The sequence below is a fragment of the Chenopodium quinoa genome, unplaced genomic scaffold (assembly GCF_001683475.1).
Source record: "Chenopodium quinoa cultivar QQ74 unplaced genomic scaffold, ASM168347v1, whole genome shotgun sequence".
NCBI lineage: Eukaryota > Viridiplantae > Streptophyta > Magnoliopsida > Caryophyllales > Amaranthaceae > Chenopodium > Chenopodium quinoa.
The window spans coordinates 120911-141254 of NW_018742410.1; the positions used below are offsets into that span (position 1 = coordinate 120911).

General features: G+C 35.4%; 2 protein-coding genes across 2 annotated transcripts; both read right to left on the reverse strand.

The window, feature by feature from the left end:
- Window positions 1-273: 273 nt before the first annotated feature.
- Window positions 274-4108, reverse strand: LOC110704927 (L-type lectin-domain containing receptor kinase IX.1-like). Its single transcript, XM_021882735.1, has 3 exons — window positions 3346-4108; window positions 2021-2743; window positions 274-1240 (listed from the first exon to the last, which is right to left on the reverse strand). The coding sequence occupies exons 1-3, from the start codon at window positions 3824-3826 to the stop codon at window positions 468-470; spliced, it is 1977 nt and encodes a 658-aa protein (XP_021738427.1). The 5' UTR covers window positions 3827-4108; the 3' UTR covers window positions 274-467.
- A 5345-nt stretch (window positions 4109-9453) lies between these two features.
- LOC110704934 (L-type lectin-domain containing receptor kinase IX.1-like) lies at window positions 9454-12218 on the reverse strand. Its single transcript, XM_021882745.1, has 3 exons — window positions 11631-12218; window positions 10579-11286; window positions 9454-10481 (listed from the first exon to the last, which is right to left on the reverse strand). Exons 1-3 carry the CDS (start codon window positions 12091-12093, stop codon window positions 9610-9612), a joined length of 2043 nt encoding a protein of 680 aa, XP_021738437.1. The 5' UTR covers window positions 12094-12218; the 3' UTR covers window positions 9454-9609.
- Window positions 12219-20344: the final 8126 nt, after the last annotated feature.

A 20344-nucleotide genomic window follows, 5' to 3' on the forward strand; every position in this document is an offset into this window, starting at 1 on the left:
GTAGAGTTTTTGCAATAAACTATCGTGAAAATAAGGGAATCATTTAGCTTAAAATTAATCAACTATTACGATTGCTATCTAAATCTACTTTCAAGTGAAGTTTCAGCAAAAGTAACGTCGTAAAACCTTTTAAACCTATTTAAATGACATTTAGGTAATTATTTTATATAGCTTGACTTATAGAATATTTTAAATTGCATATAAAAAAATAGTCCATTCTAAAAAAAACTCAATTGTATCATTATGTTTGAAGCTCGTGTTGGCTGCACTAAATATATGAAACAACCATATTTTAATAGAAGTTTGTTTGATTTTACATCATCTATACAATTTATATCAGGGTATATATATGAATTATGAAGTACACTAATAGGAACAAATTAAACTTCATTAAGGCAAAGATTAATCTAGGCAATTTGAATACCAAGAAGAGAAGGATCATCCGAATGCTGTACAAAATGATACACCTAAATAAAAGGATTTGAAATTCCTTGGAGTGACACATAAACTCCTTTAGGACGAGTACTAGGGAGTTCTATAAGAGGTTCATCCGAATTCAGCAAAACCATGACGACTTTTCGCATCTTCGGTCTCAAGTTGGAGTCCAAATGCAAGCACGCAAGTGCCACACTTAAAACCTTGACAGCATCATCCTTGTTAAACTCCCCATTTAGCATAGGGTCTACACACTCAACCAAAGTACCCTTAGCATGCATATCCCATGCAAAGTCTACTAAGCAATTTTCCCCAATGAGGTTGTTAAATCTCTTTCCGGACACAACCTCTAATGCCACCACTCCAAAGCTATACACATCCGACTCAGTTGTTGCCTTGCCAGTGTAGATCAACTCTGGGGCCATGTACCCTAGGGTTCCGGCAAGTATTGTAGTGACTCCCGCGGTGTTCTTAAGCAGTCTAGCAAGCCCAAAATCACCAAGATGGGGGTTGAACTCGGCATCTAACATCACATTACTAGGCTTCACATCTCTATGCACTACCGGATCCCCACATTCTTCATGTAGGTACAACAATGCTGATGCCAAGCCGGTAAGTATTTTGCGCCGCGTTTTCCAATCAAGGAAGCTTTGCCCTGTTAGAAACTCATTAAGGCTCTTATTCGCCATGAAGTCGTATACAAGAAGAAGTTGGTTGTTCTCATGACTCCAACCTTGGAGTTGCAATATATTTCTGTGTCTTAGACGCCCAATGGTACATATTTCTGCCAAATACTCCCTCTCACCTGTTAAATTAAAGGAACCAAGGGGGAAAAATCTTTTGGTATTACTAGCTGCTTCCATCACTAAATAGTTTTGTCATTTGACGTTTAAACCCAAATTTATAAAATTATGATCATATTTTTATTTATATGTTTTTTGCAACGACAATCAACATATTATATATTTTAAATTCATATCAATACAAACATATGGTTAAAGGTGGTGTATTTTGCGGACCATGTAAAGTCAAATAATAACAACTAATTTTAGGGTTGGCAATCCTTGACCCGACCCGAAGTTATCGAGAGAAATCCATATCCGACTCGAACCGAACCCGAACAATCCGAATTCGACCCTATTTGACCCAAAGTTCATATTTCATAATAATATTAAGTTTTATACTATTTTTGATAGTTTCTAAGCACGACTCAAAATTGACCCGAACCTGACCTACTAACCAAATTGCCGCCCCTAACTAATTTGAGGCAAAAGGAATAGCATATATTCATTGACAATACCAATACCAAATTTCAACTAACAATTTATAATTATTTATTAGATTAGATTAGATTGTGTAGTATGATAAAAGAATTTCAACTAACATTAAATTAGATTAGATTGTTGTGTACTATGACTACGAAAATATATCTATTGGAGCGAACACCATAAATAGCTCAATAAGTGCTAAATTTTATTCTTTATGTTCTATATATATTTTTATTAGGTGTAACACTGGTGATGTGGTGCTACTTTATCGAGTATCTCAATAAAAAAAATTCTTGAGGTTAAAAACAGTTAATTACCTTGCTCAGAGGTGGCTGAAATCTTCTTAACAGCAATAGTTTGAGGAGGATCAACAAAATGCCCTTCATAAACACTTCCGAAACCACCACTTCCTAACAAATTATCCTGGCTGAAATTCTTAGTAGCTTTAGCAAGCTGCTTGTAAGTAAACATCCTAGGAGCCGAGCCAGTGGCAGCGTACTGCCTCTCAAGCTCTTCCATTCTCCTAACCATCTCCCTCTTGTCAATAATTCGACGTCGAATGACAGGAATTGCAAGCACTGACAAGAGGACTAACACCACTAAAACCGGTAAAACACTTGCCAAAGTGATGATGCATAACTTCTTGTCATCCCTCAAAGTGCTGTTTGGCAATTTTGTGGAAGTGAACACCCAATCATGTAGTTGGTGTGTCTCACTAGCAAGTCCAGTTGATGCTGTAAAACCTATGTACACATATTTTGGGACATATTTTTTCACTTTTATTGGGAATTTTAGGAAACTTTTTAATGGTTTTCCTTGATAACTCACATAAATTTGTAACTGTTTTTCGTATCCATTGTATTCTATCTTGACTTTGATTTGTTTCCCACTCTTGAGATCAATGTTGGATGAATTTAGGGTCTGGGATGTTAGAGATTTCATTACACTTAATGAATCGACCCCGATGTGGTTGTCGTCTAGATCCCATTCGTTCTTGAATGTGTCAAACTCGATTGCTAGTTGTTTGAAATCGATGTTGCCTGAATCAACCATTAGAAAGTATACATTAAAACGAGTCTTGTAAAATCTCATATTACTTGTTTTTATTAGCGAATACAATAAAAGTACCTTATAAAACTTTGACTCATAAAATGAGACTAATACAACCAAAGAAAAAAAAAAAACAGAGTAATTTTTATTTTTATTTTTTATTTTTTGAAACAAAAGAACAGAGTAATTTGATAATCCTATAATTGTACTGATTTTAAACTATGGTAAATAAAGAATTGTCGAATAATTAAAAGGACAGCTTATCAGATACAGAGTGTATACATAGAAACACGAAGGTTGAAGAAGTTAGTAAACGACAACCCTATGCTTAACGTTAAAATAAAACCATTAGACAATACTCCTTCTGTCTCTTTTTTGTTCTTCGTACTTTGGTTTAAGAGATTAAAAAAAGTTACTCGTATACTGTATTATGAACAACAAATGGAGACGGAGGAAGTACGTACTAGACCTACTAGTTAACCTCGATCAAGCCAAAATCTAGGATCAAAGTGGGAAGCTCTATGGATTAGTATATGTTAAACAAACAAACAAACAAAAGAAATTGAAGGGAAAAAAATGATAACTATATAACCTTGAAATGGATCCTGAAGACCAAGATAAGCGCCATTGCTAATATTTGGGAGAGACTTATTATCTTGAGCCATAACAAATGTTATGCCATCACCAGAAAGATTCATCTGGTTAAAGCCAGGGAAAATTCTAAAAGAAAAACTTGTACAAAATGAAGCTGGCCATATTTGTATAGGTTTATGGTACAATACTCTAGCAACTGACATATACCCCGACGTCTTCGACGAGGTATTCGACGGTATGGCCGTGGTCAAATTCAAGAACCCTTCTCCTGGGGTGGTTGTTCCCATGCATAAAAGGCCACCCTCTGGTTTGCAGCTTGAAGTGTTGAAGGTTGGAAAGGAGAATGTTACATCATTATTTTTATCACAATCACATGTAGATGAACATAATGAAGTGACTAGTAATTTTTGTTGTTGTAAGAGGAATAATATTGTAGAAATTTGAAGGATGTATGGAATTTTTATTGGAGATTTTTGCATTTTTGTTTAGATGTTTAATTTGTTTTAGCCTTTTAGGAGATAGATGGGAATTGAAATGTTGAGATGAGATATTGAGATGGTTGTACTATTAGATGAACCTTTTCTTAAGGCTATGAATGATGTGCTGGTAATAATAATGCAAAGGTATTGCGACAAAAAATACCAGTGTTTTTCAATTCCTAAACATCTAATATATAAAGGCCAAGGCAACCATCCCATGTGGAAAAAAGGAGAATGAAACTATAATTTGTGAATAATGTTTTTCGTTAAAAATTATAGAGATGTTTGAAATAATTAATGCTATCAAATATTTTAAGTAATCCCGCTAGAATATAAAAATACTGACTTTTGACCATTAATGATCAAATTTCTAGTATTTAACTCAGGTCATCTTTTAACAAAGTAGGATACTTATACGAAATAGATATGTGTTACTTCCTAGCTTCTCAATTTTGACCAATCCTAGTTTTTTTGCTAGGGTTTTTCCTCTAAATTTTTTCTTGAGAGGGTGTTTTTCCTAATTTTTTGCTAGGGTTTTTCCTCTAAGTTTCTTCTTGAGAGGGTGTTTTTCCTAATTTTTTGCTAGGGTTTTTCCAGTTTTGTAGGGTTTTCCTTCAATCTTCTCCCATTCTCCCTTTTTCCTCTTTCATCCTTCTCACCTTGATCTCCATTGTAATTATTGGTAGGGGCAACCACTGGTTCCTTGATCAGTGGTAAGCCCCAAAATCCCTTTTTAATCGCTTATAATAATAGATCCCATCTTTACGATGGTCTTGATCGATGTAGATGATTTATCTTTTATCATCGAAAGTTATAATAGATCCCATCCTTACATATGCATACAAGAAATAATGTTGAGTTAACTACAAGGTTGACTTAACTAGTTAATACAGTATCTTAAGTCAGGTCTAGTTTTGAGTCAAGCTTATTCAAGTCGAGATTAATTTTTGGCCGAGGTGACCTTAAATATCTCGCGAGTTGTCTCGTTAATTTCATTAGCTAGCACCCTTATTAATTATTTATACAGTAGAAAGAAGACACCTAGCTACCAAACAACTGGTACAGTGAATCAACCCATTAAACTAAGCTTAAAGTTGGACTAACGTACAATTTCTGCGGCTAGTCTTATGATTTTTGACTACCACAATTTTTTAATGGACGAGTGAGATAATTTGTTTTTTGATTTATTTTTAAATAGTAATTTTAATTAAAAATAATAAATTAAATATTTTAAATATATTTTAATCTTCTAGAAATTTTTTTTTTTTTAATATTTTCGAAATTCTGGAAATAGAAAAAATATATAAATTAATTAAAAAATAATTTTTAATTAAAATTACTAATCTTATATTATATAAATAAAGTAGGCATTTTTCGAGAGCATTCGTAGCGCCACGTAAGAAATATACTTATTTCGACCAATAAGAAGAAAGATTTGTATTTTATTTTTGAATTAAAAAATTATGTCGCCACCTAGATAAAAGTAACGAATTAGATTTGATATATCTAAAATTTTAATGCCACGTAGATTATAATCCACGAATTAAATTTTTTTAATAAAAAAAAAAGTAAAAATATAGGAAAAGATAAATTTATTAATTCAATACTACGAGTATAAGAAATCCAAAAAAAAAAATATACAAAGAAATATTTAAATGATAAACGCTTATAATAAAGTTTGATACCTATCATTATAAGATAAATTTTGATAGTATTTATGATAAAAAATACAAATTGTTCGTTAATTATAATTAAATTAAAATTTGTGATACCTACCATTATAAATTGACACATCATACGACACAAACAAAATTTCGTATCAATAAAAAACCCCATCAAGCAAATTTTGCGTTAGTAATTTTGTGTTAATTTTTGGTCATTAATGGACGGGTAATTTTTAGCTTAATTTTTAAAATCCTATGTTTAAATTAGTATTCTAATTATTACTTACATTGTATTAATTTGGGATACTCAACGATTGTGTGTTTATGTTTTATTAATTAAATGTTTTTTTTACATGCAGATCTAACACATCATACGACACAAATAAAATTTCGTATCAATACAAAACCCCATCAAGCGAATTTTGTGTTAGTTTCAGGTCATCAATGTCCTGATAATTTTTAAAATCTTATGTTTAAATTTATATTTTTAATTATTAGTTACATTGTATTTATTTAGGATACTTAACGATTATTAGATGCCATATACTTAATATATGGATAGCTTTGGTTATTTTTGAACATGATGAAAAAATTCCAATGCATATATTTGATTTTATATTGCAACAATTTTTCATTTATTGGTAAATATGTTGATTTATTTTATATTAAAGTAAAGATTTAATTTATATCAAATTCAGTTTGGCTAACATTTTACGGTTCAATTTATCTATTGATGTAGTAGGTTGGTTATGGACGAGGTTGGTGTTTCTATCGAAATAAAAGATATGGTAAAACAATGAATAATGATTTAGGATTTAAATTATTAAAAATTTATCATTTCACATTAAAGATCTTATATAACGGAAAAAATATCATATTTACAATTTATTCATATTTAATAAATTTATTATAAATTATGATAAATAAAAAAATATTAAACTTTTGTAATTTTGTCTGAAATTATTAAATACAATAAATCAAATAATTAAAAATCTTAGATAAAAAAACCGTGCGATCTTTTTAAAAATAAATTAAAAAAGAAATAATCACAACTGACCATTTTAAAAAATTATAATAGTCAAAGTCATAAGACTACATTAGAATTTTCAATTAGGTAAAGGATAATCAAACAATGACCTACCACGTTTTATTTCTGCAACTTGTATTTTAACATGGACCTACACCTTAAATTATGCCACTTATCTTTTCTAAAAACTAATCTAGGGCTTTTGCCTTTTTATTATTATCTTTTTTTTCATAAAGGAAACTTTCTTTTTTTATTTTTTATTTTTTTTTAAATCTTTGTCGTACTTCGTAAAGAAACTTAATCTAGACCTTGAATCCTTGATTATCTTCATTACTCTACTACTTAAGGTGGTACAAAGTATTTTCTTAATGGACAATTCACATATGGACAATAAAAGAATTTTTTTCGGGGAAAATGAAGTTGTTTACATTATCCCTACAGATTATACTATCTCCGTTAATTTTTAATTGCAATAAATGAATTTTAGAAAGGTTAGGTTTCGACAAAGTATCTATAGTATAAATCAATAGTTTTTGGCTCAGTGCTTATTACTAAATTTGATAGTAGTACTGAATTAAGGGCCTCGTATCCTATGTTGTTTTGTTTAATAAGATATGGTGTTCTGGTGTTGACTTAAAATAATGGCAAGATTATTATGTATATATATATAAAATTTGGACTCAATACCAATTCTGATTACAACTATAGGATTAGTTTGATTTATATGATCAGTCGAGTTTAGTATAGTCCATTAAGCTAACAATAACTTTTTGGTGCAGTAGGCTAAACTGTGTGGCAGGGGTTACCCGAGTTATTCAGTCAGAAATTACTCGAATTACTCGGTCAGGGGTTAATTGAAGGGTTCACACAGGGGTTACTCAAGGGGTAACTCGGTCAAGGGTTACTTGAGGGGTTACTCGAGTTACTCGGTCAGGGATTACTCGAGTTACTCTGTTAGGAGTTATTTAAAGAGTTCGGTCGATCAGGGGTTACTCGAGTAATTCGGTCAGGAGTTACTTAAGGAGTTCGGTCATGGGTTACTCGGTCAGGGGTTACTTGAGGGTTCAGTCAGGGGTTACTCGAAGGGTTCGGTCATGGATTACTCGAGGGGTTACTCGGTCAGGGGTTACTTGAGGGGTTACTCGGTCAGGAGTAACTCAAGTAACCCCTGACTGAGTAACTTGAGTAACCTCAACAACTCGAATAACCCTTAATCGAGTAATTAGCTAAGAGTAACCTCGGCAACTCGAGTAACCCGGTAATCCCTGACCGAGAAACTCGAGTAACTCCTGCCGCACAGTACACCAGGCCGCATAAAAAAATTGTGTTAAGCTAATTAGGTATTTCATATGAATTATACTAATCAAATATTGTTATTACTTGATTTTTAATTGCTTGATTAATATAATAGGTTAAATTCAATATAGTCCATTACAATATTTGATATGAACTATTTTGATCATAGCGTTATGACTTGATTTTATGTCATAACAAAATTAATCAACTTAGTTTATACTTAATTAGCATATTTTTCATATATTGGAGACGGACATTTTATTAAATATACACACAATTTGATCATTGTTATAAATTTTTTATAATTACTTTTTGAAAACGTTCTAGAAATATGCTTAAGAATCAAATTAAAAAATAATGTCTATGAGGTCTATATTAACTTAACCAGAGGAATTAAGTTAATATGGACCACATAGAAATTTCTTTATTAATCGTGTAACAGACGCTAGGGACGACCCAAGTTGACTATAAATTCAATAATAATAAGAATCAACATCTTTGTTCGATCTCCAATATAAAAAATGTAGACATTTTTTATGATGTTAGATGGAAAATATGTTATAGTATTTGTATAAGAAAATGGATTGGATCCATTATGATGTCGCACACTCACTTTTTGAATAAAAAGATGACAGAGAATCTATAGTGTGAGTGACAGTAATATTATACCTAATGTTTATTTAATACTTGTATTTGATACAGAGTATATGTAATATTGTAATTATAAGATTGGACATATATTGTGACAAAGTTGAGACATACTCGTATAATGTAAAGGCCTTATATAATGTACACATTGAAGAAGACATAAAATTAATTTCAAATATGGATCATATATTAAGTTTTTACGTATCCTATAATTTGTGTACCAGCCATGTATTTAGTGTGTTGATTTCTTCAATTGGTTGATTGAGATTGATGTAATTATAGATTTGAATAAAGTTATACTTATTGACGCGTGATTTTATTATGCATTTATAACTTAATACTATTTTGAGTAATAAATTAATTAGTTATCTTACGCTTCAGGGCGTTCGTTAGCAAGATCCAATATAAATAGCACATATTGAGGAATAGAAGATTCAATATCCCAATATTAAGTTATTTTCTACCCAATTTTTTTTCGAATTTAATGAGTAAATGAGAGGGGGGGGGGGGGGAAATTCAGTTCAGACTAGAGGTATAATAACGAATGTGTTGGGATGAGGGGCGGCTAGACAAAAGTTTATTTATTAATACTACATAGTTACTTGATGATGCATTGTTTTTGGACATCAACTTTAAGAGTGTAGTGATCACTGACCATGACAAATTTCTCCACGGCCGCCATGAGAACAGGGAGGTTCGTTACAATATATGGTGAATAGGAAAATGAGCAAGAAAACTTTACTCGTATTACTTAGCATCATATATGTCACAATAGTACCTAGTTGTCACCTACATGACGTGACATTTGGCGAAAAATTAAAATGTCAAGTATCACTGTCTCGTGGCCTGGCTACGAGACCGGTTTTATTATGATACCAATGAGAAGACAATGAGATCTTAGCTTAGTGGCAAGATAAGACACGTCTACGATGGTTTTTATATTTTTTATTTTTTACAAAATAAAAGTAATTTTTTTTTGGTACACGATAGTATTTATTTATTTTTCAATTACGATTGCTGTTTGAATATGTATGAATATCTACAATATTATTAGGAACAATTCAAACTTTGTTGTACACCAATAGCTTCGTATTCTTAGCTATAAAACTACTTAGATATAATAATACATAGAAGAACAATGACATTTTCTACCGTGCCAAAGATTCATTTTGAAAGCTTGTATTAGTGCTAGATGAAGGGTAATCAGGCCATGAAAATAAAGGTGTACTAGGCTTAGAATTATTACTAGTACTAGGCGGATTTGAGAATCCAGATAATGACACATATACTCCTTTAGGGCGAGTAGAAGGGAGTTTCATAAGAGGTTCATTTGAATTTAACAAAACCATAACCACTTTTCTCATCTTAGGTCTCAAGTTCGATTCCAAATGCAAACACGCAAGTGCCAAACTTAAAATCCTTTCGGCTTTATCCTTGAAAAAATCTTCCCCAAGTTTAGGATCCACACACTCTACCAATGTACCCTTTGCATACATATCCCATGCATAGTCTACCAAGCAACTTTCCCCTAGGAGGGTACTAAACCTTTTTCCACACACCACCTCCAACGCCACCACGCCAAAGCTATACACATCCGACTCAGTTGTTGCCTTTCCGGTGTAGCTCACCTCAGGAGCCATGTACCCTAGGGTTCCCGCCACCATTGTGGTGACCCCGGTTGTGTTCTTTAGCAATCTAGCAAGCCCAAAATCACCAAGACGCGGGTTGAACTCTGCATCTAGCATGACATTACTAGGCTTCACATCTCTATGAACCACTGGATCACCACATTCTTCATGAAGGTACAACAATGCTGATGCTAAGCCAGTTATTACTTTTTCCCTCGTCTTCCAATCCAAGAATTTTCGGCCTGAGAGGAATTCATTTAGGCTCTTATTAGCCATGAAGTCATATACAAGAAGAAGACTGTCGTTTTCATGACTCCACCCTTGAAGTTGCAATATGTTTCTATGCCTTAGATGCCCAATTGTACATATTTCTGCTATATATTCGCGCTCACCTAGCAAGCAAAAATGAATATAAACTTCTTGTTAGTCTAAGTGTATGATATGCTATTATAACATGATGATATATAAGATAATTTGACATTATTTTACCTTGCTGAGAGGTAGATGAGATCTTCTTGACAGCAATAGTCTGAACAGAATTCTTGATAACACCTTTATAAACACTCCCAAAACCACCAGTCCCTAACAAATTATCCTTGCTGAAATTCTTAGTAGCCTTAGCAAGTTGTTTGTAAGTAAACTTCCTAGGAGCCGCGGCAGCAGCAGCAGCATACTGCCTCTCAAGCTCTTCCATTCTTCTAATCCTCTGCATCTTCCTAATCATTCTACGTCGAATGACAGGTATTGCAATCACTGCCAAGAGGACTAAAATTGGTATAACAATTGACAAAATGATGATGCATAATTTCTTGTTATCTTTCAAAGTGTTGTCTGATAATATTGTGGAAGTGAACACCCAATCATGAAGTTGGTGAGTCTCAGTGAGAAGTCCAGTTGCTGCTGTAAAACCTATGTATACATTTTTTGGGATTATTTTTGATACTTTTATCGAGTAGTTTAGGAAACTAGTTAATGGTTTCCCTTCATAACCCATATAAATTTGAAGATTTTTTGTGTGTCCATTATATTCTATCTGGACTTTGATTTGGTTCCCACTCTTGAGATCAATGGGAGATGACTTTGCAACCAAAGAATGCATCGCGCTGTATGTATCAATCGCTATGTGATTATCATCAGGATCCCACTCGTTCTTGAATGTGTCAAACTCGACAGCTAGTTGTTTGAAATCCGACTTTCCTAAATCAATTGTTGAAAAATACACATTAATACGAGTCTACTGACTCTTACAAAGAAAACAAGAATTACAAAAAAAAAAAAAACAGAGATGCAATAATTGACAAGTTATCTAAAATCAAAGTATCTTGACTTATTTTTAAACAAAAGACATTCATTTGAATTTGGATTAGTTCAAATTATATGTACTACCTCTATCTTATATAACATATTATGTGCAAATTTTAGGTATTACTTGTGAGATAAAAAATTCAAAAGTTACACATAATATGTAATGAAAGTAGTAGCTCGAATAAAACAATTTTATGGGAAAAATATTACAGAGTATGTATGTATTTAATTATAACCTTGTAGTTGATCCTGAAGACCAAGATAAGAGCCAACGCTAATATTTGGGGGAGACTTATTATCTTGAGCCATAACAAATGTCATACCATCACCAGAATACTTCAACTGATTAAGCTTAGAATAAATTCTAAAGGAGAAGCTTGTACAAAATGAAGCTGGCCATACTTGTACAGGTTTATTGTACAATACTCTAGCGAATCTCATGTAATCCAACGACGACAAGTTATTCGACGCAGCCTTGGTTAAGTTCAAGAACCCCTCGCCGGGGTAGATGGCTCCCATGCACAAAAGGTCACCCCCTGGTTTACAACTTGATGCATTGAAGGTTGGAAAGGATAATATAACGTTGCCATCACAATTTGAAGAAGGTGATGATGTTGTGTATGCTTTTTGGATGAGTATATTAGTAATAGTAGAAAATACTATGATAATTAGTAGGTGTACTTTTGGAGATGTTTGCATGATTGAAGAGGTAGGGAAGTGATGAAAATTAAGGAAATTAATGAGATGATTTTTCTATAAAAGGAGGAAGAACTATAGACTTGGGAGTCTAATTTGAAAGTCGTTGATATTTTTTGAAAGATTGATTGAATTGTTTGTGGTCTACAGTAGTTATATCTCCAAGGAATTCATATGTAATTTTCACTTGCGACGTGTGCATAAAGGTCAAATTCTACAAAATTTTGATTATTATTTATTAAATAAATAAGCGTCTAATTAATTATTATTATATGTAGAAATAGAGACAAGAATTGAATTTGGATTCAATCTTCGACGAGATATAAACATTACATAAGGAAATTTGTATTCCACTTCTACAATTATTATTTAAGATCACCCACACTAAATGCTTGGAATGTTCAAACTATCCTTAGCTAAACTCAAGCTAGTCCGGGCCCCTCCCCACCACTTTCTCCGTTCCTCCCACCCTCTCACCATCATCACCATTCACCACCTCCCACCCTCTCACCACCATCACCATTCACCACTATTGGTGATGGCCAAACAACACTGCCACCATTGGTCACTAGATACACACCATCAAGGGCCACAAACACCAACCTTCACAATTGAACGACACCCACCACACCACAACCAAATGACTTCCACTTAAAGGTGTCAAAAATGACATGACCAGCCCCAAACTAATAGTAACCCTGTTTATATGTGGCAGGTTCAAATGACTCTACATCATCAGCTACACTCAATGCATAACCTGTCATCGCATCAACACAGCAATTTCTTCCCTCCATCTCTTCAATCAATCTAACAGGCTTCTTGATAACTCGTTTAGGCATCTCAAGAATGGTGTCAGGTTGACTAGATGACCCCTGATTAGATTGCTCCACCTCATCCCCAGAGTTAGAATGAGTAGGAGTAATCTCAGGTTCAGGAGTACCCGGCACTGGAACATCAGCATCATCATCAATATATTGTACCCGAGGTAAATCAGCAATGGTAGACTGATGTACCTCAAGTACCCCATCTGTCTGTAATAAATTGTCTCCTTCCCTTCTCAAATCTGAAATCTCTGCATTTTTAATTGAATACATGGTGTTTTCATCGAAAGTAACATCCCTACTAAGAATGACCCGACCCTCCGAAGGTGAAAAAATTCTAAACCCCTTCACACCATCCCCGTACCCAACAAAACACCCCTTCTTGGCTCGTGGATCCAGCTTACCCTCAATAACATGATAATAAGCAACACAACCAAAAATCTTCAAATTCGAAAAATTAGGCAACTTACCACTCCAGATCTCAAACGGAATTTTGGAATCAATTCCAGAATGAGGACCCCTATTAATGACATAACAAGCTGTTAACACAGCTTCACTCCAGTACCTCCTCCCAAGCCCTGCATTAGAGAGCATGCATCGAACTCTCTCTAGCAGTGTCTGATTAACCCGTTCTGCTACACCGTTCTGCTGTGGTGTCTTCCTGACAGTATGATGCCGACCTATACCCTCATCTGCACAGAACTGATTAAACTCGTCTTTGCAAAACTCTAGCCCATTGTCCGTTCGTAGCTTCTTGATCTTCCTTCCTTGTCGATTTTCCACCAAAGCTTTCCATTGCTTGAAAACTTTGAAGGCCTCATCCTTTGACTTAAGCAACCTAAGCCATGTGTATCGGGACTTGTCATCAACAAATGACACAAAATAGTGGTAACCTCCCATACCTTCAACTCTAGATGGACCCCAGCAATCTGAATGGATGTAATCGAGCACTGCATCAGTAATGTGAGCACCCTTGCTGAACTTTGACCTGTGTTTCTTACCAAACACACAATGCTCACAAAATTCAAGGTTGGCAACCTTGACCCCGGATAGAAGACCCCTCTTGGACAATAGCTGCATCCCCTTCTCCCCCATATGACCAAGCCTCATGTGCCAAATCTTAGTCATCTCCTGGTGAGATACAGATGCGCAAACCGCAGAACTAGGCAGTGTAACACCCTCAAAAACATAGAGGGTGTTCCTTTTGATACCCTTAAGTACCAACTCAGAACCTCTGAAAATACACAACTCCCCATCTGAAAACACACCATTGTACCCCAAGTCATCCAGGGTACCCAATGAAATCAGATTCTTTCCTAAAGCAGGAACATGCCGTACATTAGTCAAAGTTAACCTCCGCCCATCAACAGTCCTCAACCTCATGGAACCAATACCTGTGACCTTACATGGAGCATTGTTACCGACTATAACCATACCCCCATTGCGAGGTTCATATGTATCAAACCAATCTCGACGTGGACACATATGGAACGAACACCCCGAATCTAGAACCCAGTTATCAGATAAATCATCAGACCTAGCAGAACTGACTAATGCTAAATCTTCCTCTGAATTATAGCTCTCATTCGGTTTCTCTTCAACTACAGCAGCCTGGGACTTGTTTTTCCTCACCGGACAATTATTCCTAAAGTGACCCGGTTCTTTACAGTAATAACATGTTTTAGTAGTAGTTTTACTAGATCCATCCTTGCCGTTTCCAGCACCCGACCCAGCATTGTTCCCCTTGTTAAACCCCTTATTCTTTTTAGACTTTCCGGACTTAACAAACAACCCACTACCATTATCCCCATTATCACTCGTAGCTTTCATTCTGAGTTCCCTAGTATGAAGTGCTGCCTTCACTTCTTCTAAGGTTATAGAATCCTTACCAACAACAAAAGACTCTACAAAATTCTCAAAGCTAGACGGTAGAGATACAAGTAAAATCAACGCAGCATCCTCATCATCAATTTTAACATCTAAATTACGTAAATCAAGCAAAATAGAGTTAAGTTTTTCTAGATGTTCCCGTAAGGAAGTACCTGACTGCATCCGGAGGCTAAACAACCGCTGTTTCAGTAATAATTTGTTGGTCAACGACTTAGTCATATACAATGACTCCAGCTTCAGCCACAATCCAGCCGCCGTTTCCTGATCAGCCACCTCCGTGATGATTTGATCATCAAGACTAAGTAATATGGTAGAGTGTGCCTTCTCTTCCATAACTTCTAACTGCGGGTCAGTCGGTCCATCTTCTGACTCCGAAGTAGTACTCTTTGGAGCCAACGGACGCCATATCTGCTGTTGTTTTAACAGAGCCTTCATCTTAATTTGCCATAGCCCGAAACTATTTTTCCCGGTAAACTTCTCAATTCTTATTGTTGAATCTCCTGCCATTGTTATCTTCAAGAAACTCTCCAAGGATTGAACCTGAGCTCTGATACCAATTGTTGTGCGACAGCGGAAGCAAAGGTCGAAAACAAACAAGAAAACAATAAAGAAATTCAATGCAAACAATAAGAACAACACCAAGAATTTACGTGGTTCACTATCGATGTGATAGCTACGTCCACGGGCACCGAGATCGAATGATTTCACTATAAACTGCAAAGATTACAAAGATGATTCTTGTATTTCTCAAGAACGGCTCTCACTCTCTCTCTCTTTAACCCTTATACTAATATTAGGGAGGTTTTATATTAATCCCTAAAATAAAAGATACTTGGGCAAAAAGATAACATAAAAGATAACTTTAAATCGTAAAATCCGCGTCTCCGCATTTTTCCTTCTCCGCCCGGTCAGACCGGGCAAGGTCTGCCCGATCGGGCGCGAGAAGAAAACTCCATACGAATGCTTCAACGTATCCAACCCCCACCGCCCGGTCAGACCGGGCAATGTCCGCCCGATCGGGCGGACAAAGCTACGAAGTACGAGTCACCTAATACTTATAAACAAGCAATTAGTTGTAGTGAGTCTGCGCAATGGCTTGCCGCAATGGGTGAAGAGATGCAGTCTCTTTACAAGAACAGAGTGTGGGAACTGGTAAAGGTACCGGAAGGGAGGAAGCTTGTGGGTTGTAAATGGATTTACAAGAAGAAAGAAGGGTTGTCGGAAACTGAGCAAATACGTTTTAAGGCTAGGCTAGTTGCTAAGGGGTTCAGTCAGGTAGAAGGGGTTGATTTTGTTGAGATATTCTCACCTGTGGTTCGACATACTTCTATCCGTGTGTTATTGTCAATTGTAGCACATTTTGATCTTGAGCTGGAGCAGTTGGATGTTAAAACGGCTTTCCTTCATGGCGATTTGGAGGAGGAGATTCTGATGAAGCAGCCCGAAGGATTCGAAGTTCCTGGAAAGGAACACTATGCCTGCAGATTGCTAAAGTCATTGTATGGACTTAAGCAATCCCCCCGACAGTGGTACAAAAGGTTTGATTCTTTTATGGTTTCACAAGGTTTTGACAGGAATTCATATGATTGCTGTGTGTATCATAGTAAGCTGGATAATGGTTCCATGATTTATCTTTTGTTATATGTTGATGACATGTTGGTTGCCACAAAGAATAAATCTGATATTGCTAGATTAAAGGAGATGCTTAACTCGGAGTTTGACATGAAAGACTTGGGTGCAGCTAGGAAGATTTTGGGTATGGAGATCTACAGGGATCGGGCTAGAGGTAAGCTTTTCTTGACTCAGAAAAGCTACATTGAAAAGATTTTGTCTCGTTTTGGGATGGAAAAATCGAAGCCTATAAGTACGCCAACTACTGTTAGTTGTAAGTTGTCTTTGTCTATGTCACCTCAATCAGAGGAGGAGTTGTCTTATATGTCTAGAGTTCCATATGCAAACGCGGTTGGTTGTTTGATGTATGCTATGGTCTGTACTAGGCCGGATATTGCGCATGCTGTTAGTGTTGTAAGCAGGTTTATGGCTCGACCTGGGAGGGAACACTGGCAAGGGGTGAAAAGGATTTTTCGCTACCTGAGAGGGACAACTGATATTGGTCTTGTGTACGGGAATGGTAGGGAATGCTTGGTCACTGGGTACAGTGATTCTGATTATGCAGCTGATGTGGATACCAGGAGGTCTGTGACTGGTTATGTGTTCACTTTGGGTGGTTCTGTGGTTAGTTGGAAGTCTACATTGCAGTCATCAGTTACGTTGTCAACTACTGAAGCTGAGTATATGGCTTTAACTTCTGCAGCTAAGGAGTCTATTTGGCTCAAAGGCCTAGTAGGTGAACTGGGTATTGCACAGGATTTTGCTACAGTGTATTGTGATAGTCTAAGTGCGATTTGCTTAGCTAAAGATCAAGTACACCATGATCGGACGAAGCACATTGATGTCAGGTATCATTTCTTGCGTACTGACAAGAGGATTAAGGTGAAGAAGATTGGGACTGCTGACAACCCGGCTGATTTCTTCACTAAGCCTGTTCCGTTTAGCAAGTTTAAACATTGCTTAGACTTGCTAAATATTGATTACTACGTGATGTAGTAGGCCCTGAGGGGCGAAGTTGGGGAGCTCCTGGTGTAGGTGTGTTGGCCTTAAGGTGGAGCTTGCCCGGGGCTTGTGATGCAGGTGGAGCATTATGAGTTGTTATACTTGGAGACGAGTATGTGATGGGTCTTGGTTGAAGACTTATCGGGATGTATGGCTTATGCATGAGTCTTGCATCGGGTTTGGCTTGAGATGTTTTTCCACTATGTCTTGATGGGGTCGTTTGCTGACTACGAGTTCTCGTCAAGGTGGAGATTGTTGATAAGTATTAGGTGACTCGTACTTCGTAGCTTTGTCCGCCCGATCGGGCGGACATTGCCCGGTCTGACCGGGCGGTGGGGGTTGGATACGTTGAAGCATTCGTATGGAGTTTTCTTCTCGCGCCCGATCGGGCAGACCTTGCCCGGTCTGACCGGGCGGAGAAGGAAAAATGCGGAGACGCGGATTTTACGATTTAAAGTTATCTTTTATGTTATCTTTTTGCCCAAGTATCTTTTATTTTAGGGATTAATATAAAACCTCCCTAATATTAGTATAAGGGTTAAAGAGAGAGAGAGTGAGAGCCGTTCTTGAGAAATACAAGAATCATCTTTGTAATCTTTGCAGTTTATAGTGAAATCATTCGATCTCGGTGCCCGTGGACGTAGCTATCACATCGATAGTGAACCACGTAAATTCTTGGTGTTGTTCTTATTGTTTGCATTGAATTTCTTTATTGTTTTCTTGTTTGTTTTCGACCTTTGCTTCCGCTGTCGCACAACAAACCCGATCTATAATTTAACATGTATTGACACAATGATTTAGCATGATTCAAACTTAAAATAAATCTAACTCGAATTAACCCAATTTGACCCAGTTACTTGAATGGACAACTTTGCTTCCACCCACCACTCCCACCAGTACTGGCAGATTATGATTTTTTTTTTTTTTCATTTGGGGAAAAACCAAAACAACATGTGTGATGTATGAATACAAGTATACAACAAAATGAAAATAAAACTTCCTCCGTTTATTTAAATGCAACACATTCTTAAAATAACAAAATTTTTTACAAAAATGCAACACTTTTTTAGATAGGGTTATTCAATGAATTTTAATTCCACAACAGACCCCACATATAAAATATTTTAATAAATTCAACTCAATTACCTAAAACTCCATATGGGTCAAATGACTGCTAATTTAGTTAAAATGTTATTTTACGTTTGAAATTAAAAAAAAAAAAAAGTACATTAAACTGCCAAGTTGATAAAAGAAAAAGAAAGAAAGAAAAAAAAAAAAAACCACAAGTATGTATAAATAAAGATAAAAAAAAGAAGGGAGTCTAGGAGGTAAAGTTAGTCAAAAAGTGGATCATAGGTAAGTTAGTCAAAAAGTATACTATTCATGGTGAAAAAATAGTGGAAAGTTGGATACCATATAAGTCACTCACTCTATTAAATGATTTTATTGGGCTTGTACCATGGGCCGGGCCCTAATGTCTCCTCCTGATGGTCCATCATTGCCCACCACCACCACACATTAATGCACAACATAACAACCTGCCGCATCAAAGACAATCCAACACAACTAGTAGTCGTTGCCCAAGAATTTTTTAGAAAAAAAAAAAAAACCAGTGTCTACATATGGTGAATTGGTGATGGCATTGGTGTTGCAAAAGACTAAAAGGTGAAGGCATGAGAGGGGAAAAAGTGAGAGCGAAGGGGTAAGGATAGTTCGGACTTATAACCGTGAACATGAGGATCATCTTAAATAAAAGTCGACCGGAGTTTGGCTAATATTGATGTCATATATATATCATTCTTATCCAAAGCCCTAAATTTGGTCAATATAAAATTTGTTTCTTGACTTATAAATTTGTTGGAAACCTTTTAATTCTGTGTGTATCTTAATGAAATATACTATACAGAGGCATTATAAATTATAGGAATGGGGAATTCAAACTTGTGATTATAAATACACATGCTGATATGCCTTAAGTTTTCGTCACTATATCAAGACCTCGGATCATGGGCTATTAAAAATATGATTAGGAAATAAAAATTGTAGGTGATAAGTATTAGGTCCATATCAACTTAAGCGCATGGATTAAAGTCTTGGTCTTGCACTAATATTTGTTTAAAGGATGCTAGGACCCAGATTGACTCCAGTCACTATACAATTCCTTAGCTTGTTCCAATAAGGCGTACGTGGTCACTGGAAAAATAGACTTCTGAAAAAATAGTTTAGTTCCATCATGTTGTTGCACACTCATCGTTATACTTTTTGTGAATTGAATAAAGATGACGTAATCATTGTGAGTTATGAACATATGATCAACTAGTGATAAAGTTTAATGAGGAACTTATACATTTGGATGTAAATACAATTCCACTGTTTCACATGATAAATCACACTTAAAATTAAAATCTTGATTTTACTATGCATTCATATGTACTGTTAGATGATCACCTTAATCAAAAACTTAATTAAACTAATAGTTAAAGTCCAAGATTGATTTATATACTCTATAATGATCTAAATATTATTGTTAACTTGTTTTATATTGTGCGATTTAGCACTGATAAAGATTGAACAATAATGCAATATACATCGTCATTCAATATATATACAAACTAGCTAAACAATAGTCCAATCTCTCTTTACATACAAAATTTTGTATTTGTATGTATATAATGTAGCAACCTAACACCTTTAAGTAAGGTGGAAAATCTTGGTAAATGGTAATGAGAGATCGAAAGGAGGCCACTAGTGAAAAGTTTCCTTGATGCATTGTTTTTGGATATCAACCTTGTGTACATGTGTAGTGACCACGAATTTCTTCACGCCAGTCTTCAAGGTTAGATTATTGAGAAAAACGAGGCGATAGTTTTTAGCATTGGAAAACCATATTAAAACACTTTAAAGTTACATTGATTTTTTTTTTTTCTTTT

Bases quoted from the DNA above. Each gene is read 5' to 3' on its own strand.
- LOC110704927 (XM_021882735.1), bottom strand. From the start codon at position 3,826: ATGCAAAAATCTCCAATAAAAATTCCATACATCCTTCAAATTTCTACA. The intron at 2,744-3,345 runs GTTATATAGTTA...TGGTTGATTCAG, and splicing joins TCTTCAGGATCCATTTCAAG to GCAACATCGATTTCAAACAA. The intron at 1,241-2,020 runs GTAATTAACTGT...TTAATTTAACAG, and splicing joins TTCAGCCACCTCTGAGCAAG to GTGAGAGGGAGTATTTGGCA.
- LOC110704934 (XM_021882745.1), bottom strand. From the start codon at position 12,093: ATGCAAACATCTCCAAAAGTACACCTACTAATTATCATAGTATTTTCT. The intron at 11,287-11,630 runs GTTATAATTAAA...CAATTGATTTAG, and splicing joins TCTTCAGGATCAACTACAAG to GAAAGTCGGATTTCAAACAA. The intron at 10,482-10,578 runs GTAAAATAATGT...TTTGCTTGCTAG, and splicing joins CTCATCTACCTCTCAGCAAG to GTGAGCGCGAATATATAGCA.